This window comes from Vicugna pacos, unplaced genomic scaffold, assembly GCF_048564905.1.
Source record: "Vicugna pacos unplaced genomic scaffold, VicPac4 scaffold_114, whole genome shotgun sequence".
NCBI lineage: Eukaryota > Metazoa > Chordata > Mammalia > Artiodactyla > Camelidae > Vicugna > Vicugna pacos.
This window is the reverse complement of record NW_027328794.1, coordinates 220,866-248,327: the sequence shown is the minus strand read 5'-3', so window position 1 is coordinate 248,327 and position 27,462 is coordinate 220,866. Positions and strand designations below refer to the sequence as shown.

The following is a 27,462-nucleotide window of genomic DNA, read 5'->3' as shown; positions in this document are numbered from 1 at the left end:
CATGAAATATATACTCCACATTGTCAGCAGTTTTTACTCTCAGGAAAAAAGGGGAAGGGAAGTAGGGGACTTTCGGTACCACCACAGTTCTCTTTTCAGAATTTCAATTAAGTATACTTGGAATATAAAAGTTTACTTAAGTCCAAAGTAAAATGGACGAGGACTCCACAAGACAGAATGCTATAATGGTCATTAAAAATCATGCCAGCAGAGATAGAATACTGTAAAAAAATTGTCATAAGCTGAATGGAAAATGGAGGTCTCCACACAGCAAACAGGCACACATTGCTCGCTGGTTTTTATGACAGAGGTAATACACACTGATGAAAAGAACAGAAAATAGATGTTAATATGTTAATTATTATCTCTGAGTACTGGCACCAGGATAGATCCTTTTGACCCTTTTTTCAGACATTTATATTAAATACACACTATTTTTCATCTGAAAAATGCATTTTTAGATGTCTAGTACCACACATTGGAAAATTACACGAGTACTTACAGAAACAAATAACTAGGAGACACCGCAGCAGCGTCACAAAGTGTAGAAAGGGCGATCCTGAATAACACCGCACAGTTACATAAGGACCCACAAAGTGAGAGCACCTGCTGTAACAGGGCGTGGCCCCCTTCCATTTGTCAGATGTGTCTTCAGGGCTGAGGCAGTTCTGAGCACGGCCAGTGTCAGTGCTGGTGTCTGGATGGATGCCACTGGAGGTGAGGGCGCCTGCAAGCCGAGAGGAAGAACAGAAATCATCCTCTGCTTTTTCTGTCTTGTTTCTTTGTTACTTTTAAAGAGAGGCGGAAATAAGATAAACTGGATCTTTCCTACTGAAATTTCAGTAATGAAACCATTTTTAAAGTGATCACAACTTATATTCTGCCTATGACTGTCTTTTCAACAAAGCACCATATTTATAAAATGTTAATTAACTCAGTTAATTAACTCCCTGTTGAAACATTCTAGTAAAGAGCATGAACTGCAGTATGTAAAAGAACCACACCTGCAGTGACTAGCTCAGCTGTCTTGACGGCAGTGCAGTCAGCCCCCACCATCCCGTGGCCCTGAGCTCCTGATGCTGGTAAGAGAGCGCGCAGCTGCCTCAGATGGAAAGAAAAGGTGAAAGCATTTTCTGAAATCTACAGCACTGACAAAACATAACTGATAAATCCCAGGCTCCTTTGAGGCTGTCATTTTCCGTTTCTGGCCAACACCCGTCAATGAGCAGAACCACCCCATTCCCGAGTCATGGGACTCACGTGGGCAGAAGTTTTGGAGAAATTTCCAGGTATAGAATGTAAACCAACTATACATAAAACTCTGAAAAAGAAAAGATGCAATAATCTGATTTTGGAAGACACTAAAATATTCTCCTAAGCCTTAGTACTTGGAAAGGCTGGGCTTCTACTAAGCCACTTATTTATTTCACAGCCAATGAGCATCTCCCACAAACCCTGTTTCCCTGTGTCTGCTGGGAGCTTCAGGCACATTGATGTTGTCTATCTTATAAGTCACAAGGCAGAGGCGTGTGTCTCACGCTTGCAACTCTCACACAGGCTCAACTCCTAGCCTCACTGTATGAACTTGGCCCCATTTTCTCACCTGTTTATTTGGTATCTGTTCTTCTGTAAGCTGCCTGAAATGCTTATTGAAACAAGTCAGAAGAATGAGTGGGTAGAGAAATGGACAGATGGACAGGTGAGAGATGGGCAGAAAAACAGAGAGTCTCCAAGAGAAGGGGAGCAATCAAAATTACCTATGCAAAACCCTCTTCTAGTCAGGGAAGGAAACCACCACGGAGAAGTGTGAAGAGGCAGGTTGCTTAGGACTGTTTCCTGGATTCCATGAAAAGTCACACCAAGAGATGAGAGGGTAGAACTATAAATAATAAAAGAAAAAATTCATGCATGTTTGAAAAATATATCTACATTATGTACTTTCTAAAGAATAGAGTCAAATCAGCAAGGCCCAATAACACAATCCTTGGGTATTTACAGAAGTGAGAATCCCATCTCCAATCTGCAAGGCATCCCTTTGGAGCACTGAGAGTCTACACGGTGCGGTCATAAAGCCATCACCGCAAAAGCGATGCTATCCTGCACTTACGAGGAAAGAGCAGCTGTGCTCGGTCTGCCTACACGTGTCTTTTACACCCCTCAGCACCTCTACGGGGGAGGGACGCCTAGCGAGCCCCATCTCTGCAGGACAGAAAACAAGTCCAAGAGAGGCTAAGCCGACCTATCAATTCTCCATCTCACAGGACTTGTCACTCCAGACCAGGACTCGAACTCGGACCCACGTTTGTAACCACAGTACTACCATATTTTATGTGCTTTTTGTGTGTATAATACATTTGTTTCTGGCATGAAAGGGTATTTAATAAATGATCGGTTGTCTTGTCTATCTCATTAGCTCACAATCTTTATATTTTTGAATTGTTCTCTTCCCATGGAGAAAGGAACGGAAAGAGCGGGGATCAGAATGAGGTGGGGCTCCATTCTTTATCTGTTGCCTCATCTCATCGAAGTCCCCAAACAAGGAGATAGAGCAAATGTTCTCGTCATCATTTAAAGGGAGGGCTCCAGTGATGGTGACTTACTCAACTCCAAAACCAAGTCTGGGGGAAGGGCACATGCAGCAACGAGAGCAGTATCACCTGTAGGAAGGCAAAAAGAGCTCAGGGGATGGCTCAATGGGTCAGCCTGATTTCATTTCAATCAATAATACAATAACACACTCTAAAAAATCTAGCATGGAATGGATTTGCTCTTTCTTGACATCTAGCAAGTTTCCACATCTCACATGTAACATTATCACGAACTAGTGAAAGGAAGAGTCCACAGACAAGGAAAATCAATGCCACAGGCAGGCTGAAACACAGGCTGGAGGAAAGGAAGGGAAAGGGCATAGTTAAGAAGAGGCGAAATTCTATGAAAAAGACATCATCACAAGGAATCTCAAGCATCATCCAGCAATCATATAATCATTCTTTCAAGGGAGAGTTACTTAGGTCCTATTTTGTGCAACATTGTACAGTGGGCGAAGCAAGAGCACAGCGTCCATGGTGGCAGCAAGTTGCGGAGCTCCAATACACTTCTGATCCCGGTAACTTGCACACTTGTCCTCAGTATAAAGGCAAAATATATAGTAAAATAATCCAATGTAAACTCTATGCAATGCTGAAAAAAATTAAAGAATACCTAAATACCTGGACAGACACACCACACACATTCCTGAATCAAATGACAGCATTCTTGGGATGGCAGTGCTCCCCAGAGCGATCCATATATTCAACGTGGACTCGATCACAATCCCAGTGGGTTCCTCTGCAGAAACTGACTATCTGCTGCTACAATTCATATGAGAATTCGAGGATCTCAGTAACCAAACCGTACTTGAAGTAGAAGAAGAGTTTGAGAGGACTTGTAATTCTCAATTTCAAACCTTACAACTGTATCTCCAGGTGAGATTAGAGGCCATTTTTAAGTTATAATTGTGTTTATCCTTATTTTCTAAATTCTGTACAACGAATATACCTGTTAGAATAAGAAATTTAAAAAGTAAAGTATCTTTTAAAACATGCAAACCGATTCATTCATTGGGAAAAAAATATTTTGACTATAAAGAAGTAAACAAATATCTAGTGAAAAAGGACTATTTAAAAACAGGAGTGCATTTACATTTTTTGTAAATTGGAAACGGAAAAGCACAAACACATCAAGTTTCTAGGGAGAGTGTTGCAACATATTAATTGTTATTTCCAAAATTCTAATTGAACAATGAAAACTCACGAAAGACAAAATCTTGATTGACAGCCAACTGCAAACACATGGAGAGCAAAGGCCTAGAAATCACAGTTCCTTTAACTCTGCTACTAACTCAATAGGAGAGGAAATTCCTCAGTGAGGGGACAGTGGAATCCCATGCATAAGACAGGATACACAGTACAAACTGCACTAGAATTGGGGGTGATTTCCATAGAAGAATTCTAAAGTTACAACATTGCTGAAAAACTATAAAAACACTGACAGACAGATTAAAACACACAGTCATATATATTATATAGATACATATGAAGTCTGCTCCCATGTTGCATAGAAATACAAACATATTTGTTCATTTATGGGCACTGATTACTTTATCCCAGGTAGAATATTTCAACTAAAATAGATAATCAATAATACACTCCTCTTGTCAAAACTAGTTGATAAGTTACTCTGCTATGTATGCATAATGTGTCTAAGATAGATTTAAAATTAGTGAAAAAGATTTTTGTATGGTTTCTTGAACCCTTCTCAAAACACCAAGCTTAATTTTAAAATACATCTGAGCAGTATTTCTATATGATCTTTTCCCTTGTGAAATGAACAACACAGTCTGTTGTCAAAATTCTTTCCTTACAATGATTCACGAGCACCGTATACTCACAAATCTGCTGGACAGCAAGGCACTATCCAGACACTGTGACAAATCAAATGAAACACAAGGAAGACAGTGACCCTATTCTGCAGGGCTTATAATCTGTTCCAACACCGGGTTTTTATTTGATTTGTTTGATTGGTTAGAAAAATAAAATCACTCAAGTACATTCTTCTTTGAGCATTATGTAAATCATGACTCTCTTTTTAGTGTCATGAGCAGGAAAGACTTGAGTATGAATTGATTAGATCAACTAGGCACAATCATCACTGGAGCCTGTGTAATAAATAAGTACATGAGATCTAAAATAAACCTACACAGATCTCTGCAAGGAAAATGAAGAGGTGAGTTCCCCAATGAGAAAACAAACAATCAAGAAATCAAAAAAGGAAAACTATTTCATTAATGATTCCAGGCAGTAGTGGAGCATGGTGGTGAATATCACAAATGCTGGGGACAAACATGAGGGTCTGAAATCCCACAGCACTGGGTAGCTGTGACACTGATATTTCAGTGAAATTTTCTGCACCTCAGTCTCCTATCCATAGACTGGGGACAACCACAGCACCCATCTCCTAGAACGGTCTTAAGAATTAAGTTATTTTTTATATAAAAGTTTAAATAAAATACCTCAGATTTTAAATATTACCCCAAAAGCTCAAGGAACAAAGAAAACAGTGATAAATTGGAGTTCATCAATTGTTAAAAATTTGCTTCAAAGGACACCATCCAGAAGGTGAAAAAACAACAGAGAGGAGAAAATTTTTTCAAATTATTTATCTGATTAAGTATTTGTAACTTCAAATAAAAGAAAAAACTCCTACAACTCAACAAGAAAAAGAGAACTCAATTAAAATGTGTATAAAGTATCTGAAAATGTATTTTTCAAAGAAAATATACAAATGGCCAATAAGCACAATCAAACGATGTTCAATATCATTAGCTGTAAAAGAAATCAAGTCAAAACCACTAGGAGAAACCGCTTCACACTTACTACAATAGGTTATAATAAAAAAAAGGTGTAACAAGCACTAATGAAGACACAGAGGAAGCGGAGCGCGCAGCCCTTGCTGGTGAGGATGTAACACAGCGTGGCCACTTTAGAAAACAGCCTGGCAGGTCCTCAGAGAGTTGAACATTTGGTTTATGAATGACCCAGCATTTCTGCTCTCTGGTCACACAAGTAAGAGAACTGAAAACAAATGTCCACATAAAAATTCCTACAGGAGTATTCACGGCGCCATTACTCTTCACAAACAAAAAGCAGAAACAACACAAACGACTATCACCTGATGAATGGGTAAACAGTAGGGCCCAGATATACAGTAGAATATAATTCAGCAATAGCAAAGCATAGAGTACTGACCCAGGCCACAACCTGGAAAAACATTGAAAAAGTTACTCAGTGTGAAAGAAGTCAGTCACAATAGACAGTTCCATTTACATGAAATAACTTGTTTTACATGAAATGTCCAGCACAGGCAAATCCATAGAGAGAGAACAATGGCTGCCTGGGGCTGGGGGAGGATGAGGAAGATGGGAATGACTGCTTGTGCATACAGGGCTTCCTGTTGGGGGATGAAAATATTCTAAGATTGACTGCGATGCACATTTCTGGGCTTTGAGTAAAAACCGCTGCACATTTTAATGGGTGAATTGTATTAAAACTGTTAAGGACAAAAGCACCTAGGGCCAGAACCTTCAAATAGTAAATGCAAATTGCTAACTTTTATTACAGGAAGAAGAAACTGCCCTCAGCATGAAAGCAGGAGATCGGCAAATATGGGTTAACAGAATTGGACAAGAGCATTTCACTTGAAAGAGTTGCTGAGTGTACCCAAATATTCAGAAATAGGAAAATCAGCTTGACATCACGAAGAAGCATTCTGCTTCAAATGCAGATCAAGGATTCGGCAAGCCCAGCTGCTAGAAATAACCAGAGAAGAAACCTGGTTCTTACAACAAGCACCAGAGCCAACAAGGAAATGGTGGTGAGGAAAGCAGGCAGCCAAAAATCTGGAACAGTTTGCTACAAATAATTTCTCCACTGAAAATTCAAAAATAAAATGAAAGTGATGCAATGCTGAGCTGGCCTCACGTTAAAGGGCTTCCTCTGCTGCTCGACAGTTCTGTAACCCCGAATGAGAGACTCAGGAGAATCAGCATGGCTCCTGGCAGTCCCCAAGTGACTGCCCACCAGCACGTTTACCACCATCACATCTGCCAGGGTTGTATTGCAGAGAAGAGACCAACTTCTAAAAGGCACAGGAAATGTTTACCAGGGAAGAAAAGGCTGCTGTCAGTCCTGGGACAGAGGCAGTGTGAGCAGAGGCCAGAAGGCTGCAGGTGAACTGGAGCAGACCTGGGGCAGGAAGGGACCACGGAAGAGCAGATCTCAATTTTCTACTCTCTCTCGCTCGGGTAGGAGAGATAAAGCCTGCATCCTTCTCACCTGGAACTGTGGGTTCTGGCTGGCAGAAGTCTTACGTACAGGGAATGAATACTCAAGACTCTGTGGAAAAAGTCACGAAAGAGAGAGGGCGTAGGGACCCAACTCCACGAGCCTCTCAAATGATCCCATATTTATTGTGTATAATCAAAGGAAAACGTCATTAACAGTTGTGTGATAGTAAGCAGGAACTTGGGGAAAGAAGGATGAGACAGAGATTGTAGAATCCACCATGAGTACAAAGGCTTAGTGTATCTTTAGGTAAGTCATGGGGTGAGGGGAATAAGATACATTCTTTAGACATGTGAATTACAAAGCAGACCACCAGACCAGCTAGGTCCTTGCTTGGGGGATAATAGAGTATCTAACTGCACACAAGCCCAGCCTTTATAGCTGTGGGCCTGGGTCATTGCTTTGCGATGAGCAGAGTGCTCTCTAAAACATCATCTACGCAAGCAAAGCATTATCTCTGCTTTTTAAGGCAAGGAGACAGGAGTGAGGATGCACAGGCACTTGCTTGCAAAGCAGTTACTAAGCATACGTTTTCTTCTTAAATTTGACAGGCGGCTGGGGTCTGTTACAATTTGTTAACCCAATCATGGGCTCCCACATGGAACCATTATGGAGGACACCCTAAGGTGACAAATCCTGGCTCTGGGTCTTTTCCTGCCAGCTTCAGCCACTCTAGCAGAGTCTAGGCACATTCCTGAATAATGATCATACAGAACCACCCACACTGTTAACTCCTGGTGCTCGAAACTTAATTTTAGCTCTACACAACTTAACGTAGAAAAGTTTCAGAAATAAAAGATATTATATTTACTTTATATCTCATCATAGGACTGATTTTTCTGATTGCTCTAAGCTGCTTCTTCTTGGTAAAGCACCTAATTCTGCAGGTGAATTCAGTACTTTCTTTGGGCATAACTAGCCAGTTTGGGCTCGCTAACTTCTATTGGTCAAATACCGATACACTTAATTGATTTCATTGTTCATCAATTTCAGCTGGGAGCAGAGGGAGTGTCACTCTGTTCCTCAGCCCAACCTCAACTCTTTATCATCAGCAACTCAGGCCTCCGGAAACCAAAAAAAGCTTTTGTTTCCCTTCTACAGTTTCAACAAACCCAACAGGATACATAAGCCTGGAGAAAGAATTCAACACAAATGTTAAAACAAAAATCAATAAACCTGAAGCAACTCCATCTCCGAATCATGATACACAATGACATGAGATTAAGTGTGTCAGGCCCAAAGCATGGGTGAGCCTGACCACCTGATTTCTATTCTTCAAAGGAAGGAAAGTTTTCCTATTTTTTACTATCACTCTGTCATTGTTTCTGATTAAGCCAAAAACTAGTGTATGAAATAATTAAGCATTGAAATAACAGATTTTTGTTGTATCAATTACAGAAGGCATTCAGAGGTGTTAGGAAAAACCACCTCTGTAAAAAATGCAAAATTTCTTCCACTGTGAAGAACACGTATACAAAATGCAACAGAGAATTCAAGCTCTTGTGGAGAGGAGCAAAAGCCACAGAATCAAAGCAAAGTCATTACTATGAGTCAACTCAAAATTCACTGGACAATCATGTTCAATGCATTCAATGAAATTTAAAGGCATACTGCAAACCATACACTTAATGATCTGCAGGCTAGAGGAAGAATTTCTCTCTTTAACAGACAAGAGTAATCAATAGGGTGCCCCACCAAACAAGGACCAAAGAACAATCAGGTTTTTAACAGTTATGATAAATCAGCATTTTCTAAAGATCAAAATCCAAAAATTTTAAACATTCATTCACACCACAATGAAACAAGCACTTAAAAAAAAAAAGAAAATAAGCACATAGAACATGTACATAGATCAATGAGAATTTCTTGAGACGCTGGAAGAAACAGGCTATAGTCTTTTACTTGAGAAATAAAACTACTTTTAAAGATAAATGCTAAAACACATTTCATCATTCATGTTGCCTTGAAAAATCTGAGGTACTTGTATCTGATTAGAAAAGCAATTCTGAGTAATAGTGTGTTACAATTCAGAGCCAGTTTGCTTTAGAAGAAAAGAGAAAAGAAAAGCTACTGTTTCTCATATACTGCACAAAGTGTGAAGTGTCTCCCTGCCTCTTTCTCCTCTCGTTTTCTAAGCTCATGCTTCCCAACCCTTCTGAAACAAGTATGAGAACCTCTTATTCCCGCCAATATGCCAAATGACAAAAGAAAATCAATTTATTTGTGTAAGTATATGCTTAAACCTTGAACTGGAAGAGAAAGATATCAGAAGTCTATATGGAACTTATTTCTACATTCCTGAAATCACACACACAAACGTTCACACAGACACAGACACAGACACATACCCCCTGGATTACTGGGAAATTCACAAGCTTAGGATTTTCATCTTCTAGAAGATAACTTTGTACTTAGTTTAAAATACAAAACTGTCAGCTTTGGAAAGCCTTGATCACCTGCTAAACCATCCAAATATCAAAGAGACCCAATTAGCCTTCTCGGTAGAATGTAATTTCCCATGATGGCAAAACATACCCTAAAAAGTCCTGGATCTAAGTCTCGTGTTTATCACTAGCTATGATCGTTTTTAAGCACATTAACAGATTCAGAAACTTATGTCTCAACAGCATTTCTTCTTATTGAAATAGTATACGTGTTCATTTGCCTATACAGAGACCAGGTCCCATGATGGAGTTTAAGAGCTATTTTGTGTATTGCAATATTTATTTTTAAGTGCAGAAAAGGAGGGTGGGTATTACTCAGTTGTAGAGCACCTGCATAGCATGCACAATGTCCTGGCTTCAGTCCCCAGTACCTCAAAAAAAAATAAATAAAATAAGGGCATATTTAAAAATGAGTAAAGTTATAAAAAAATGCAGACTAAAAACCACTGCAATCTAGGAGACACAATTACAATAAAAAAAACAAGAGTTTCTATCAATTATTGGCTATTTGCCAATCGCAGAGACAACCAGAAATCACACCTGATAACCATCACGTGTGATTCTCAGCAACCCTACTAAGTAGACACGGATGGGAAACCAGGCTCTGCAGATGAGGAGACGGAGCTCAGAGGAGCCGGGGACGCTGACCGTCCTGCTTCCCGTGACACCACATCAGCCCAGGGCAAGCGCTGACGGAGCTGCAATGAGGGGACACCCAGCTGCATGGAACCTTGGGGCACTGGGGAGTCCCAGAAAACACTAAAAACTGTTCAGTGAAAAACCAGCTCAAATATAATACACTGTGCCACATTCTTTAAACAGGGAACATGAGTGAGACCTTTTTGATGCCTCCGTGTCCTTTCTGCCATCGTCAGTTACTTGCCCTCACAGCGTGACCAGTGATGAACTGGACCCCATATGAAGCGCACTCAGACGGCAGAGCATTTGAAGCTGTTTTATGAAGTTTGTAAGACTCTGTCTGTGCCTCACACAGGCGGTCATCCATCACTTCTCACCGGTGTGGATGTACCACCTGAAATCACTCCTTTCTGCTTTTTAAAATCCCTTCATCTACTCCAGACTTTTCAATAGCAAAGAAGCAGCTAAACCACAGACAGTGGACATCTTTTCACCAAACGGACTCAAACAGCCCATCGGACTACCTGGAAGCCCTTTTCTTCTATTAAACCCACTTCCAGGTACTTCATCATTTTCGGATTGGTGGACTTGGCCTCTGACTGAGCTACTCAGAGAGCTCCCAGCCTCACATCCGTGAGAGGACCCTGCTGTTGGGAGAAATCAGTGAGAAAGGCGTACATCCCCCAGTCATGTCTGCATGGCTAGAAGTGCCACAACGTGCTAAAAATTTATACCATCATAACCCCTGGGCTCCCATGGACTGGTTTCACATTAACCAAACTCATGAGACACTGATGCAAGAAAACCAGAAATTTAACTTATTAATGTAACAGAAGATGTGAAACTATGAACCAGACTGCAATATCAGAGTTCAACCATGAGTATATGTTCTCCTCCACGGCCCAAACACGGGCAGGCAGTCACATGGCAAGTGTGGACAGAAGCAGAGCAGGAAGGATTTCTAGATGAATTCAATGGACTAAATTTCTGTTATACCAACAGATCTGCTGCCTGGAAAACAATTAATTCTAATCACGGTGCACTCTTCGTGGACAGTTGCCGAGACACGACTGTGAGCACCTGTGTAACTCTCCTTTCCCTGTCCTTTCTGGGCTAATTGATGCACAGACGTACAGAAATCGAGGGATGCAGATACATCTAAACACCCAAAGCCCATTCTGGGCGCCACAATACCATACAGCCAGGGTTAAAATACTTGCTCTGCCACTTACTAGTTCTGTGACCTTGGTCAACTTACCCTCTGTGTGCCTCAATTTCCACACTGTGAAACTGGGATAACAATCAAACCTTCCTTACTCGCTTGTTGAGAAGATTGAAGGATTCATTTCTGTAAAACGCTCAGAAAAGAATGTAGCACATTTTGGGTGCTCAACAAATGTCAAATTAATATTACAGTGGTTTACAAGTCTCCTTCCTAATCATCTTCTGTGTTTCCTGGCTAGACTAATACCCAAAGGAAATTCTTATTTCTCCTTTTATAAACTCATGGGATGAACCCTTCTGTTCCATCCCACCACCTGTTTAAACTGATGGAAGGGATACCTCCTCCCCACTCCTCTGGGCCATGCAGAGTGCTACTCCCTTCACAGCCCTGACCCCTGGCCCACAGCTAGCCCTCCTCACATTAACAGATTGAGTTGTGATTCCGGGGAGACAAGCAGGGCATGTGAAACCCTTCCTTTCCCTCCAGTGTTGACTACCCTAGGGAAGCACCCTGGATGCTCAGCTCCATTGCAGAACAGCCCTGTGCATGATGGGGCTCATTCTCTCAAGGGAAGGCTTGCTGTGGCCCAGAGATACCTGGGACAGGGTGAGTCTCTACTTCTGGGACACAGTATCATGACACTCATTTATCCACAGCCCTGAAGTTCATGGAGAACGTGGCTTCATCAGTAACAAAGAAGACATTTATCGCCTGCCTACTCTTTTGTGTCATCTCTCAGTTGGCTGCTGGAGACAACATGTGTATAAGTATTGGTTCCCCTTAGGCCCCAACATATATGAAGTAACAAAAATTTCTGTGGCTTAACGTTGGTCCAGGGCGACTGTGTAACAGTTCTGACTCTGCTGATGCTAAATTATGGGTGTAGGAATTATGGAACGTCCTCAAATATCTTTCATCATAAAATCAGCTTTTCTTATTTTCTTGTTTCTTTGTAATTACCAAAGACTATAAAATGATGGCTGCACACAAAACAGCAGCTAAAGTTTATGAGCTCTCTTGACATACCCACTGTGGTAAACATGTTACATAATTACTAATTCTCACAATTCTACAAAGCAGATATGAGTGTCCCCTTCTCACAGACGAGGGGAAAACTCAGAACGAGCTGACTCAGGATCACATGGTTCAGTGTCAGCACGTGCAGGCAAACCCAAGTCAAGAAACTACACCCCATCATATATGTACCAAATCAACTCCCACCAATTAACACACAGCGGCGGGGTCAATACTCAGGGAACTCAACACACCTTTCAGCTTTATGGTGCTCCAGAGGCAGCTTCTAGCTGTTGTATAATATCCCGGCTCACTGGTTTCTAACACTAGAAGAAAAGCCCGATTTTGCCATTGTTTGCACAGCAAGTCTGAAATGTTCACAGCGAGATAAAAGAATAAAACTATGATATAAGCAGAAAAAATTTTCCAGGTAGAAAGACATAATGGACGTTGTGCTATTCTGAAGCATTAAGCAAAGGAATCAAAATAAAATCACATTGTTTAAGCCTTATTTTACAAACAGAAAAATTAAGACTGTAAAAAGTTGCAACAGCGCCACCTATGGCTAAAAAGACCTTCCAGGTTGCCGGGAAACATGCAACACAAAAATTGACTGTAAGATGAGAAACGAGAATCAGATAACTAGAAGCTTATGTAGCATATACTGCACTTTGCTTCGGGGGGATGGAGGGGTATTCAGTATTTAATCTGATATTGCTAATACTCCTAAATATAAACAAAAGACATAGGCTCATGGAAGCTCATCTTAGAAGAGGAAAGAATCCAGTCCAGCCACTTCATTTTACACGAGGGGAGACTGAGACCTGAGATCTGTCCTCCTGGCAATCAGCAGCAAAGCTCTCCTAGGTCTCATGTCTTGCACTGTAGTAAAAACCAACAGAACTGTACTACGCCTATATTCATAAAAGTCACGTCTGTATTTTTCCAACAGTAGGTAATCTAAGTATCTTGCAAAATACTTCTCAAAGAGCCAGGAAATCATAGAAGGGTATTGAAATACAAAAACATTTATTTACATATTAAAACAGCATGAGCTTTATTATCTCTATTAAAAAAGTGACATGTCAAATCAAAATTTTGAAATTTTAAAACCTGAAAAGAGTGCAGAAAAAAATCAAAATTTTCTTTAGTCACAAAAGAGAGAAGCTTATTCCCTGATAATAATCAATGTGGATTTTTCTAAACTTAATGGTTCTGGTCAGAATCCCAAGAAATTAAATGTCTGATGGATGGTTACACGGCAACATGAATTCTGAGCTTACATTCTGTGTAAATAATCTTCAAGGTCGTCTGCTTAAGGCAATTTAAGTAGTCCCTGTCTCACTAGAATGACACAGATTTCATTAAAGCTTCATACTGCACTTAAAAAAAACAATCCTAGTTACTTTAAGCCATATTAATGTATATCATATATACACATATTGAATATGCATCAGAAATAAGCTACCCTTTTTAGTATTCAGAGTTGATACTTCTAAACTATCAGTCACTGTGAAAGCACATTTTTATTAAGCACCTCTACGGTGCTTTGTATACAAGGCGTCCAGCTCTCACAGTCAGACAAGGTAAACCATATTACTCAAATTTCACAAATGACGAAATATACTTAAGCCATGTAAACAACTAAGATATTCATCATCAGGAAAGAAAAGAGTAAGGATTTTACTTACAATACTCACTGACAAAGTTTTCTTTCATACTAAGACTACATAAAACAAATTCAGTGTTTGGAAATTTTTCAGTAAATAAGCACCACTAGAAAAAACAAGTAACATCATTAGCAACAGTTGGACTTTCAAAGACCACTTCTCTCTTGCACAATAGTTATTTTAAATGTTTTGTTTTTAGTTCTCACAAAGCACTAAATTAAGAAACTATTTCCTTTACAGTCATTACCTGAGAATAAAACATTTGTGAAAATGTACAATTTTAATTTATGCCACTCTGCCTCTCATTCTCACTGGTGTCTCTCCTTTGAAGACCTCATCAGGCTGAGATAGCTAAAATCGGTCATTTATGGGCTCACAGGAGTTCGGGAAAACACTCAACGGGAAGCTGATTAGAGGAGCAATTGAGAATTCATCCTGTGCAGCCTGGATTCCAGCATCGAGCTAGCCACCGCCAGCTGCGTGTCATTTGGGGCAAGCTGACCCATCTCTCAATCCCTCAGCTACAAAAAAGGAGACACTGATACCTACAATCAAACACTTGCTATGAAGTAAAATATGAGCAAAGCATTTTAGCCTCAGTTAGGCGTCCACTCACAGCGAGTTTGGTCATTATGATGATGAGGATGGCTGTTAACAAATTAAGCTCGACCAAACAGGAGAAATCACCTTAAAGGAGAAACATTTTAAGTCCATGAGTATTTCCTTTTGGGTGGACTGTAGAATATTCTATAGATTTTTTTTTAATAAACCAAATTTTGTCCATTAATTGTAGATTTACAGGTTCATGGACAAGTCTCCAGAAAAATAATTAGAGGCCTCTAACCTCTGAAAATTAAGATGTAAATTTAAAAAAAAAATCAGGGAAGAGATTATACCTCATTTGGGAGAGTATGTGCTTAGCATGCATGAGGCCCTCAATTCAGTCCCCAGTAACTCCATCTAAAAACTTTGTTTTTTAAGAAATAGAGAATTAAAGCAAAAGGATGGAGGAATACGGAAATTTTTAGAGACTCATCTCAGATTTAAGATAGGGAAGAAACCATCCAATTCTCAGAAGAAATCTTGAGGACTATGTAAACTGGATCTGAGATGTCTAGTCTTTTAACATTATTCATGAAATCATATTACCAAGTCTTAAAACTACCTGATAACCCACAGTGGTGATACTGATCATAACAGCTACCATCACGTATCGAGCTCCGGCTAGGACTGCTCTGTTCTGACATCTCTACCCCTAAGGCCTCACCAGGCGGAGAGCACTAAATTCGGTCATTTATGAGCATCTCGTGTAAGTCCTCCATTTGTGCTTCTCACTCTCCCCTCACCAGCTCCTCTGAGGGAAGCACTGTTATCATCTTCCCCACCCGCAGATAAGGCCACTGAGGCACAGACACTAAACCCGTTCCAGGCCACATTGGAATTAAAGGACGTCTGTATTTCTGCTGTTTTGCTTTTGACAAAGGAATCTGAGATATCAATTCAAAGCAGACTGTTAAATAATCAAGTCTGTCAGGTCTTCACCTCAAAGAGCAGATACTATAAATTCCTGATGTAGGATGAGGCTGCCGTCACAAACTGACTCAGCTTGAAATTAATATCCAAGATGAAGCAGCGGATACACGTAAATATTCACGATTGTCAAGTCTGCCCACGGGTCTGGGCCCTTCACTGCCTGAAAGGGGGTGAAATCCCCACCCGTGTCTGGGAGGGAAGCGCGGCTCTTCCCGGGCTCACCCAGGCTTCATAGGCTATTTACCCCCACAGACTAGCCTCAACGGTTAAAAGCTCTCAAGATTTTTACACCAGGCAAATCTGAAAGACATTTCTGTAGATGGAGCACTTTCTCAGGCTTAAATTTTTTGCCTACACTCAGCCAGAGGGAGAAAAGAAACAGGACTCTACAAAGTCCTGACCCTCACCACTCACAGGAGTAGAATGACCACAGCAGAAGATGGCCCTTCACATTGTAGGATGTGAACAAAATAAAGATGTCCCAACAACAGGCACTCCCAGACACAGCGCTCAGCAGTCTTCTGCACAATCACAGTTGTGCAGCCCTCAACACCTTCTATTTCCAGAACACTTCATCAGCCCAAAAGAATCCCCCTATCACTAGCATTCACTCCGTAATCCCCCTCCACCCAGCCCCTTCCAACCATCACCTGCTCTCTGCCTCTGCATGTGCCTTTTCTGGGCTTTTCAGATCACTGAAATCAACAATATCTGGCCGTTTGTGTCTGCTTCCTTTCAATTAACATGCTGTTAGCAAGGCTTGTATATTTTGAAGTGGCATCAGCATCTCTTTATTTTTTATTTTTTTTGGAAACGTTAAAGATTATTAGAAGGTGGTAAGTACTATCAAAAAGAGTAGAGTGGAGCATAAGTGATTGGGTTTCAAACGGAAAAGTGTGGGTTGAACAGTCAGGGTGGACTTCCCAAAACAGGTGGCATTTTTCATTTTCCTCTTTTTTTTTTCTTTTTTATTCACTCTTACGTGTGAATAATGTTCCACTACATGGAGATACTACATTCTGTTCATCCATTCAGCAGCTATGTATGGACGAGGTCCAGAAGAATGAGTGTAAGGGGTGACTAGCATGGATGGCATTTAAGCAAAGGGCAAAATGTGTTTTCAAAAAAAAGCCAACAAACAGAGGCGCAAGGAAATTCAGTGCGTTTCTGAGCAAAGTGCTTGCTTGCTTCGGCAGGACTACCGTGCAGGGCTGGGGCGGATATTGGCAGGAATCACGGTGAGGGAGTCACCTGAGAAGACATCCCACTGCAAGCAGCTCAGCCAATCCTCCTCCCTCATCCTGTATTGTTAGAGCAATGTTTCTAGGTTACTCTTATTTCAATTAATAGCATTTAACTGCACGTCTGATCATCACCATCAGACCACATTACCTCCAAGTCACAGAAAATCATTCACTGACCGGAGCAGCACCAGGACATAATGGTGATGGATTAGGGAGTCCTGCAGCATTCCAGCCTGCAGGCACAAACCCCACATGTGCCCTGGTGATGTCCAGAAAATAAAATGCATGGAAATATCTCACTGCTGGAACACGACATCTGCCCTCAAATTGCCCGAAAATCATGCTGGCAAAGCACTACTCAACCTTCTCAGTACAAAAAAAAAAAAAGCTAAGAAGGCAAATTTAGGCTCTTCCATTGAAAACCAGCAGCCACCACTGCCAGTATTTGAGCTGGAATGCTCCTGACTTTGAAAACCACTGCGCAGTTACTTTTCAAACGTGAAACTCATATATATATACCACGTAGATGATATTGCAGTAGGATTTTTCTTTTCAAAATTTCCAGTTGCAAAATTAGCACAAGAAAGTTTATGTTTAGGCTTTAAAAAAAATCAATTATCCTCCATTTTCTTAATTTTGAACTTATTATTATTTTATAAATGGAGCTATGGTGCGTATTTAAAACCTTTTGATTTCTGAAAACAAGACGTTTATGACCTCACTATTTCAGAGCAAACTTTAACGATTCTTTGAGAGGTGGGGCCTGGGGTGCTCACTAACAGCTCTTTAAATACTGACAAGGATGTGCTATTAAGTAATACAAAGGCTCTAAGTCCACATTAGCTCAGAAAGCAAAGAAACCACACCAAAGACTTCCTTAAATATTTTATATATTCCTATTCTTTTGAATATTAAAGCTCTTAAAACATATGATTTTTTTTGAAAAAGACAACAGCTGTAATAATTTTCCTCTCACCAAGAAAGCAATCTTTATCAGGAATAAAAACCCCTATGGAAATCGAAATGACAGGACGTTTCTAGCTAAGTGAACATCCAGATCTGAACACAAACCTAAATCCTATCAGATCTCACTCGAAGGAGCTCTACAAAGGCCTGGGCAACCCTGGAGATTAGCTCTTTTGTTCCAAATGTTGGCTGAGCTAAGATAATCACACTAGGCATGGAAAGAGAGAAGAGGAATGTCCCCCTGGCAGCCTCCATCAGTTTTCTTCCAGCCACAAGGTGCCTCTAGGGCAGCCCCGCTAACAAGTCCCCCATAAGAAAAGCCGGCATCCACACTGCCCCTGCCGTCCCCAAGTAGCCCCGAAGCCCATATCCCAGCCTGTGAATGGTCTTCAAATGATCCCCCAGTTGGTGGCACCCTCCACCTCTTCCCCGCTACACACACACACAAAGCCACGACAGCCTTCCCAAAGCACAAATTTGATTACATCAACCCCACTTCAAACAGTTCAGAGGCTCCCTGGTAGAGTTCTAGCCCCACCCCAGACCCTGCTCGCCCAGCCTCATCTCAGTACATAGGTCCCCAGTGACCTCAGGAGCCCCCTGACCTGCTCCTACTTCCCACTTGCCTCCAGGTTCATTTTGACTGTTTCCCAAGGAAGCCTTCCCTCCCTCCAACCTCCACAATTTGTTCCTCTCTTCCTAGAACATTCTAGGCTAAGTCAACTTCTGACAATGCTAAGCTCTCAAGAAGCAAATACATTTTGCTTATTTATGTGGCTACACTCTCTCTCCCCTAGACTCACTGAAGTGCACGTGTTATGAATAAATGAATGACGGGTTGGATCTCAAAGGGACAGACATACCTGCTCTCACCCGTCCCGACCCTTTTGTCTGTAGTATATCAGAAGCAAAACCAGAAGTACCTTCCCTGAGGGTCACTTCTGTTGACACCCTTCACTGCCTACTGTGTCAGTTCTAGTAAAACTCAACTTCTTCCAAAGCCCTACACCCCGGACTCTCTCCAGTGTCCTCCCCAGCAGGGGCTCCCTCCACCCTGGACCGCACAGGGCACTCTCCCCGGGTCCCCACGCCAAAAGCCTCCAGGCCTCTGCCCGGGCTGCACCTGCGACCTGAGCCACATTCTTGACTCCTTCTCTTGGCTGACTCTTACTCTGTCCTCACAACTGAATGTACAGCCCATTTCTTCCAGGAAGTCCTCTCTGATAATGTCCTTTAGGTCTTGTCTGGGCTCTATCTATAGCAGCAGTACATGGTGACCAACTGGGTGTTTGCCCGCTCCTTTGAGACCACGAACACTTGGGAACCACGTGGGAAGGAGTGAGAGATTACAAGACAGGTGGGGGAATCAAAAAGCAGAAATCACAGCCCAACTCCCAAATTCAAGGATACTTTCTCAGAAAAAAGTATAAACTATTTCACACGTGTGCCATTTGGCTACTATTTTTGTGGCTTGTGGACAGCAAGAACTTGGTGTTCTAGCCCAAAACCCAGGTTACATGCAAAGAAATGTATATATTCTTATCCAAAGGAAACCAGAGCTGCTCAACAACAGTTTTCATTTAGAACTGAAGGGAAATTTGATAAAGGCAATCTCTCTCTCTTCTTTCTTTTCTGGAATCATATAATTTTAGAAGTATTTGCGTGACTAACAGACGGCTACAGCCCGTGATTCTGCACTGAAGTGTTTGAGGCTGAGGAAGCCTAGATTACATTCACTCTGTAAATGCAATCACACCAACACACTGATAGGTGCCGTGAGTGGTGGAGCTGATGTTCCAAAGCAGGCAACATTATTCTGTAAGAGAACTCTAAATAGAAAGTAAGAAATGCAATGTCCTGTACTCAATTTCATTTGCTATATGGGCCATTAACTGATAGTATATCTTGACTAATGAAACCCAAAAATAAATTGTCAACTTCGATTTTCTTCATCTGACCGTTTTATGCTAACATCGGATATTAAACTCTCACTCCATATGGAAAGCTCAGGCCTACGCTGCAGCACAGTTACATCCCGTGGAAGAAAGCCGACCAAGGGAGAACTGGAGAGTTTCCCTTCAGAAGCTGCAAAGTCTGGTTTTGCACCTGTACACCATTTGCAACCACGTCATCATCAAAGGAGTTAGACGTTACCTCTCTGGGACGAAAATCACTGCGTGCTTCAGAACCATCAAAGAATGCTGAGCTTTGTGAAACAGTCCAGAGGCGCTTAAATCATACTTTTTCTGAAAGGCTCCAAAACTGACCCACTTCACCATTCCAGGTATAACAGGGAAGTACTGGAAACAGTAGAGAGAACATGCCCTTGAATTCTGACAAGGCCCTGCTTGAATCCTGCTACAGCATTTACTAGTCGCTAAATGGACCAATTCTTTAACCCCTCTGAGAAGGCTTCCCAATCCCCAAAAGGGGGCTGCCACCGCCCACCTGGGAGGCATGGATGTGAATGAAACACGCAAGTAGGGCGGCCGACTGGTACCTGACACGGGGCCTGGCTAGTTTCCCTCCGCTGCCCTTCTCCCCCTTTAAACTTGCACTGTTCCCCCGGTAACGATCAAGCCCCCGGAACAGACTGCCCGTATCTTCTGTGTATCCCTGGATACATGCCTTACCCTTAGGAGGCCAGAAAAACAACTGCCTCCTCCCAAGTCACTAACAATGTTCTTAAGAGTCTGGGTATTTTTAACTCTATTTTTCAGGGAGACTATTCCAGAATTTTGCAAGCACCATTCTCCAGGTTGGCTCCCCTCCCAGTGCCCATCCCTTCTCACCTCAGATCCTCTGTCTGACTGCCTTCTGTTCATGGGAAAGCGAGTCCGGTAAGGTGGGGCTCCCTAGGCCTCCCTCCCTCCCTCACAGGTGATTGTGACTAACTTCTCCCCACTCCTCACTGCAACTCTAGCTTCTGAGGAGTCTACCCTCCCGTACCCTGCAGCCTCTGCACCTTCCCAAGACGCACACGTGGCCATGACCCTCCCTTCAGATTTCTTCCTGGCTGGCCCTGCCCAGCCCCTGGCCCCTTAAGGATAACTGGCATTGCTTTGAAAATGGCAAACGCCACTGACTGACACACCAGAGCTGTATGGTCTGGGCTTTCCTCCAACCAAGACACAGCCCTGCCCCCCTCAGTCTCAGTCTGCAGCTCTCGAGATGATCTAATTCACATGCAAGGCTGTGAACACCAGCTAAGAATGACGACTCCCAACGTGTATCTCTAGTCCGGCTCCTTCACCTGAGCCCCAGGCTCATCGACCCGAGTGCCTCTTTGAAGTCCTAATTTGGATGACAAATGGCATCTTAAAAATGCCTCATGTCCACCATTTACTCTGGAATTCCATTCCTGTCAGGTATCTCCCAGACTCCCCATTTTAGTAACAGCCCCAGCACCCACCGAGGTGTCTGAGGTCACATTCAATTTCCACTGTTCCCTCCCCCAGGCCCTGCCCTGGAATCAGTCCTGTTATCTCCATCAATAAGCCCATCTCAAGTGTAGTTCTGTAGGGACCATGGCCGGAAACACACAAGCTCACAGCATGGTGCACTAACAGTCCTCCGTAGGGTGCTCCCTGGATGGGGAGGCATCTCCTGCCGCTGGTCACCTCAGAAGGCAGTGGATTCTCACACAGGAGGCCCAGGAGAAGGGACTCAAGGTTCTCCCATGGTCTGAGCTTTGAAGGGCCCGAGGTCTGGGGGAGCTCCTAATTAGCAGACACACTTGCCAATGAGCAGATGAGGATGGGGGAACCCACGCAAGGCTGTTATCACTTCAACTCATGGGCTCTCAGGAGCCATGGGAAAGGCCTGTGTCCAGTGTACAGCCCAGCCATCACAGATCCCAGCCTGCATTTGCCAACCCGGACAGCCTAGACTCCATCTACTTGCGACACTTACTTCTGTTCTGTTCCCCACCCAGAATGTGATGGACTCATTCAGATATTCTGGCCTGTCTCAAGCGAGACAAATTCAGTGAAAAATGAAGTGTCCACATTTGGACCAGAGCATGAAAGGAGAAACAAGGCCTCATGGTCAGCATGATGGTGGTGGCCAAACAATTCCACCAGGTGAGATGAACCAGGGTAGGGTTGAGAATCCAAGGTCCTGGGTTGGACAAATCATCTTCCTTCATTGCTGACTGGGGTGTTGGGGACTGACTACCACAAACTAATGACACGTTAGGGGGCCCACGTGGTGGGCGTCAGCTGCAACAGAAACGGATTCAGCTCTTTACTGCCAACATGGGTTAAAAGTAAAGGCCGAGGCAGGAAGGTCTGCACGGCTGCTGAGGCAAACCACAGACCCAGCTCTGAATGCCCACTGGCTGGAGCAGAGAGGAAGCTGCTGCCCTTTTAGCAGTCCCTTTGCCCAACAGATCCAGGTAAGCCAGCTACTTAGGAGAAGGCCATGTTGTCCTGATACTCAGAAAAACCAGCCTCGTAAAGGGAAAAAATAGTGGCATGGATTTTAGACCCAATTCTGCCCCTTTATGAAGGCAAAGTAAAGTAAATGGCACGGGGAAGTTGAATGCAAAAAAAAAAAATTAAAGAACCAAACGGTGACCGCTTCCTCCAACAGCGTCCCCTGCAGCTGTCACCTCCGTGGCGGCCACATCCTCACCAGTGACCGCCGGCCAGGAAGCGACGTCACGCACGTCACACAGCGACAGCCAGGAACCGCGTGCTGAGCACATTTGTGTAAAAGCAGGAATCGAGCAAAATGCTGCAGAGTTTGACCTTACAAGTTTAAATACTCCATGAAAAGAATCCCTGAGCAGCCGACTAAATCAATTCACATCTTACTTCTTCAAAACAATGAAACAAATTTAATAAGGGCGCATTTGTCACCAAAAAAAGGAGGACCAAACATGTTCCTTAAAAGCAAGGATTTCAACAGGTATCAAACACCAGTGGGTGATGAGCTAACAAAGCAAATATTCCAAAAAATTAGAAAATAAAAAATGACTAAGATAATAGATGGATCAAAACAGCTGTTAAGTTGTTGCTTTTTAAAGCGATGGAGACTGTACGGAGGGCAATCTGGCTATTTCAAATGCAGGGTGTGCACAGCCCACATTTTCAGAAGCAACAACATGCTCACTGGGCAGTACAAGTGAAAAAGGAGTAAAGAAAAAGGAAAAGAGGAACAAGAGAAAATTAGAATCACACAAGAACAAAAATAATTTTGACTGCATGTACAAGAATTTATGTGAGTGTGTGAGGCCAGGGACGCGGGGATGGTGAGGCCCAACCTCACCTCCTGCTCAAGGGAAAGCAGGGGCCTGAGGGGTGCGGCGCTGCCGGGGGACCACAACGTGTTCAGCTCCCCTAACCAAAATTCGACCTACAAGCGACTAGGCAGCTTTTGAGCTACAAATTATTGTCGCATTTCAGTCTGGACCGTTTTACTCACTTCCACCAAGAGTAGCAGGAGAGAATGAGGCTCTGCTCCTGCACCAAAGCATTGTTTAAAAAATTAATGACTGTGGAATAGTAAAAGAAACAATGGAGTAAAAGTGACTGGAGGAGAATGTGCTTGAACCGAGCTCACTGGCCGCGTTATCTCAATGACGTTCAGATGCTGGCTGAGCCCTTATGGTACCAGAATAGACAGACCCACAAGGAGGCAGGTTTAATGCGCTGAACCACTGTGGGCTAAGTACACATCCGGCTACTCCGCCAAGTCCCAAGGGCAGACTTCAAAAGGCAAAAACAAGCTGGCATTCTCTGGTGGGTCTGCAGACTCAGAGACAAGCATTTGTTGAGCAAAAATGTCACCAGTGCCTCCTATGACAAAAGAAGTGGCACTGGCGTGGGGGCTGGGGCAGGGCTCCAGGCTTCCACTGCTCACTCACCAGTCTGTCCAGGGGGAGAAGGTGGTCCCTGCTTAGGTTTCGCTGATGCACCTACTTGACTAATGTCTGGGGCCTCAGCAGGAGTTGACAGATGAGGTGAACGGAGCGAGACTCTGTGTAGCACGGTGCTGGGAGCTATGCCCTCAGCAGTGCCCAGGCTCCTAAACATGCCAGCTCATCTCCAAGAAGCAGATGGGGAGTGCGGGCATGTAGATCACAGGGCCCTGTGAGGACAAGTACAGATCATGGCCACGACATGCCTCTCCTCTTCCTTAAGCCATAGAGGTATTTCCGGGGAGGAACAGAAAATTCATCCAGAGCCTGCTAGGTGGGCTCTCGCAGGTGGGACTAGTGTCCCCTGTGCTTCTCACTCACAGGGCTGGTCTAGACATTCTTTTTATCAACTCTCTAGCATCTTCTCCTCCAACTTACCAACAACCAGAAAGTAGGATCTGATCTTAGGTAAGTTCAAGAATCACAGAGCACCACCTCCAAAGCGGGCCCGGTAGCACATGCCAGGTCTTCTGACCGCCACCTGTGGGACCACCATGAGCCCTCTCCAGACTCAAGGACCGAGGCCGTAGGCCGGGGGGACACAGCTTCCCTCACTCACCCCAGCAAAGGGGGACCACGTCTCGGCAAAGGCATCTCACCCTCTTCAGCCCGAGGGACAACACGATAGATATATGGGGAAACAGAGCAGAAGGTGGGGGGTAGGCAGCCCAGAAGAGCTCATCTGTACTTCCGAGGCAAAGTGGGGCCATTGACTTAATCACAGGGACAAAGTGGGAATGAACATTTCCCTGCTCTGTCCCATACACCGTGATACGCCTTTCCCTGCATAAGGAGTTCATTAGGAAGTCCCTGGCGGTGTTTCTGATGTCCTAACTTGGCATGGTGGCTGTCGGGCAGGAAGAGACGGCCTGAGCTGAAAAGGTGCTGGGCCTGGGAGGCAGGTGACAGCGGCTCCAGCCGCAGCTCAACCAGCGCCTCGTTCTGCCTCTCGGGGCTCAGCATCTCATCTATAAGCAAAGGGATGAGCATGTACCAGGACAGGCTGCGCAACAGAAATGAAATGAGAGCCATGTAAAGAAAGTTTCCCAGTTGCCACGTTTAAAATTTGAAACAAAGAAACAAACCAACAAACAAAAAACAAATACTAGAATGTGATTTTAAGAACAGATCTTACTTAATCTACTGTATGTAAAATACTATTATTTTGACATGTAATCAATATAGGAAGTAGAGAGATAGTTTATGTACTTTTACTAGACAAGCCTCAGCGTCTGATGTGCATTTGACCTACAGCACATCTCAGCTGAGTCCAGCCTCCTCCCCAGTGCTCCTAGCATCAGTGGCTTTGGCTACTTTATTGGACAGCAACTCCAGGGGTCCCACCATGTTCCTGGCTGTAAAGCGGGAGTAAGTGTCCACACTAACTCTAAAAGGATCTCTCTGAAATAAAGGCGGATTCACTTTGAAATGTCTGGAAACCGGCGGGCTGCACCTCCCTCCCCCCTTGGCTACAAGATTGACTTCTTCCTTGCTGATCCCTTTCTGGATGTAGGGAAGCAATCCAGCACACAGCCAAGGTGGACTGGCTTCCAGGTAAACTTACCTGCTGTCTGTGTCCAGTCCCATGAAGTCCTCCTTCTCAAACGGGATGCAGGGGAGGGGGATCTTGTCCCCAGAATTCTTGGGGCCACCATCCAGCCACTTGGACTTGAGCAAGATGAAGAGTGACTCAGTGAAGTCCTCGATCCTCTTCTCCACCACCCTGCAGTACTCTTAGATTGAAGGCAACGTCGGTGCGCGTCTGCTCGGCTACCTCCCCATGCTGCACAAAGACAAAAAGCTGAGAGTCATTAAGCGATGCGCCATACAGCTCCTCTGCATGTGGAGCTTCTCGAAGGCCTTGGCAGAGAGACATTCGGTAATGGTGACAAGGCCCACGACCTTGGGGTGTTTCTGGAAGATGCTCCACCGATTCTCGGGCACATAGCGGTGCCTGTAGTGGATACAGAGTGTCCACCGGGAGCCACAAGGGCTGATATGGCTAACCGAGGTGAGTAGCTGATAGATGCAAAAGAAATTCTCCTCTGAGATGATCTCTATGGATTGGACCACAACGGGACGAGTCTGGTGGTCCTCAGCACACTGCACGTAGTCAGGGATGCTCATGTTGCAGGCCCTGCCGAGAGGGGAGAGGAGATCGAGGTACATTCTCTGCTGTGTGCTACGGGCCCATCTGGGTTGCGGTGACCTGGTGTGTACCAGCCAGAAGACAAGGGAAGCCAAAGCAAATCCAAGGGTACAGTTTGTCCTCAGAGTCTGCATATGGCTACTGTAGCTCGGATCACATTACCCAGCTTTTGGTCTAGGCTTCCTGCCTCTGCAGAGAAAGGTCATTTCTTATTTTCTATTTCCAAGCACCTAGCAAGGCCCTGATGCAAAGTCAGTGCTCAAAAATGCTGAATAAAGAAATGAACAAAGGAAATGCTTCCCCAACCCCCTTCAGCAGAATATAAAGAGAAGGACCACAGTAGGATCAAAAGATCTGGATTCCTATTCAATTTATTTGAACTCCTAAGCTTCATAATAATGGATAAGAAAACTTGCCTTGGGGTAGAGGCTACTGTTCATTGGTGGAGCACATGCTTAGCATGTACGAGGTCCTGGGTTCAAACCCCAGTACCTCATTTTAAAAAATCAAACAAATAAATACACCTAATTTCCCTCCTGAAGAAGTATTTTTTAATTCAAAAGTCAAAAAACACCTTGCAATTGACACAACATTGTAAACTTGACTATACTTCAATTTAAAAAATAGCCTTGCCTTACAAGAATATATCTGGATTACGGATGTTTGAAAATGTAAAATGCATAGGGTACCACCTGCATAAAAGGAGGTGACTGTACACATGTTCTATCCCTCCTTTATGAGTTATACTTCCTTTGGGGGGGTTATAACCTCTCAGAGCTAATTTTCTCAGATTAAAAAATATAAACATTACCTGATTCTCAGTACTGCTGAAGAATCAGATAACTCTATGAAAGCATCTGACCCACAGAGTTTACTCAATAAATGTTTGTTGAATGAATGAATAAACAAGCAAAGTGAATGCTGCTCCCTGCCACAAACCATCATAATGGTACTGCCTGGAAATCCCAAGCCCACATTCACCCGACGCTGCATTAACAATGTGGGTGACCTGGACAGGCCTGTGTGCTTCACGAAGCCCCAGTTTAATCGTGAATAGAAATAAGGGCAATAACACAAACCTCAAATTGTTAGTGAGTCAGTAATGAATTGTACCCCAACACTGCATGATGGAACCATTAAGAAAACTGGGCAAAGGGTCCATAGGCCCTCTCCATATAATCTCTTACTACCACATGGGAATCTACATTACATCTCAAAATTAAAAGTCTAATATTTTAAAGAGGTTATCGAGGTTAGGTGAGCTCACTGTCTCAAATAAGGAACACACAGTACAAATAGGACAATGCCCAGCCCATGAGATACACTCAGTTAACATTCCCACTGAGCCCACTAGTCCCTCCAACTTCAGAGCAAGAGGATGGGTCCTCGTGGCAACAGGCCACAGCACCTGAAGCTAACAAAGCTAATGGTGTCCACTTAAAAGAGCCCCTGTCACCACCCTTGTTCTAATTTTCTATTTGTAATTTTTTTCTTTTCATTAAATTGGAACTCCAAATTGCATAGAATTCTTACCAGATATCATGATGGCAGCCCTTCAAAACCTGACCACAGAGATCATGATGGCAGCCCTTCTTGGTGAAACAATAAAATGAAAAGCCATTTCCACAAGACCTCTGTGTAAATCTACTAGGGAACTTCATCCTGGACTGAGGAAGAGGACTGGGGAGTAGGGGGTAAACTGGGACACGGAGAAATATGGGCCACCTGTCCCACAATGGACTTTAGACTCACCCTCACCCTCCAGGAACTTCTA

The 27,462-nt window shown here is 43.4% G+C and overlaps 1 protein-coding gene across 1 annotated transcript in view; it reads right to left on the bottom strand.

Annotated features, from left to right (window-relative positions):
* Positions 1 to 27,462, bottom strand: part of LOC140694964 (uncharacterized) — a 91,712-nt gene that overhangs the window by 61,190 nt on the left and 3,060 nt on the right. Inside the window, exons 3-4 of the mRNA XM_072957965.1 lie at positions 25,104 to 25,322; positions 607 to 727 (exon numbers count right to left, since the gene is read on the bottom strand). Coding sequence (XP_072814066.1) covers positions 607 to 727; positions 25,104 to 25,322 — 340 coding nt within the window. The remainder of the gene's footprint in view (positions 1 to 606; positions 728 to 25,103; positions 25,323 to 27,462) is intronic.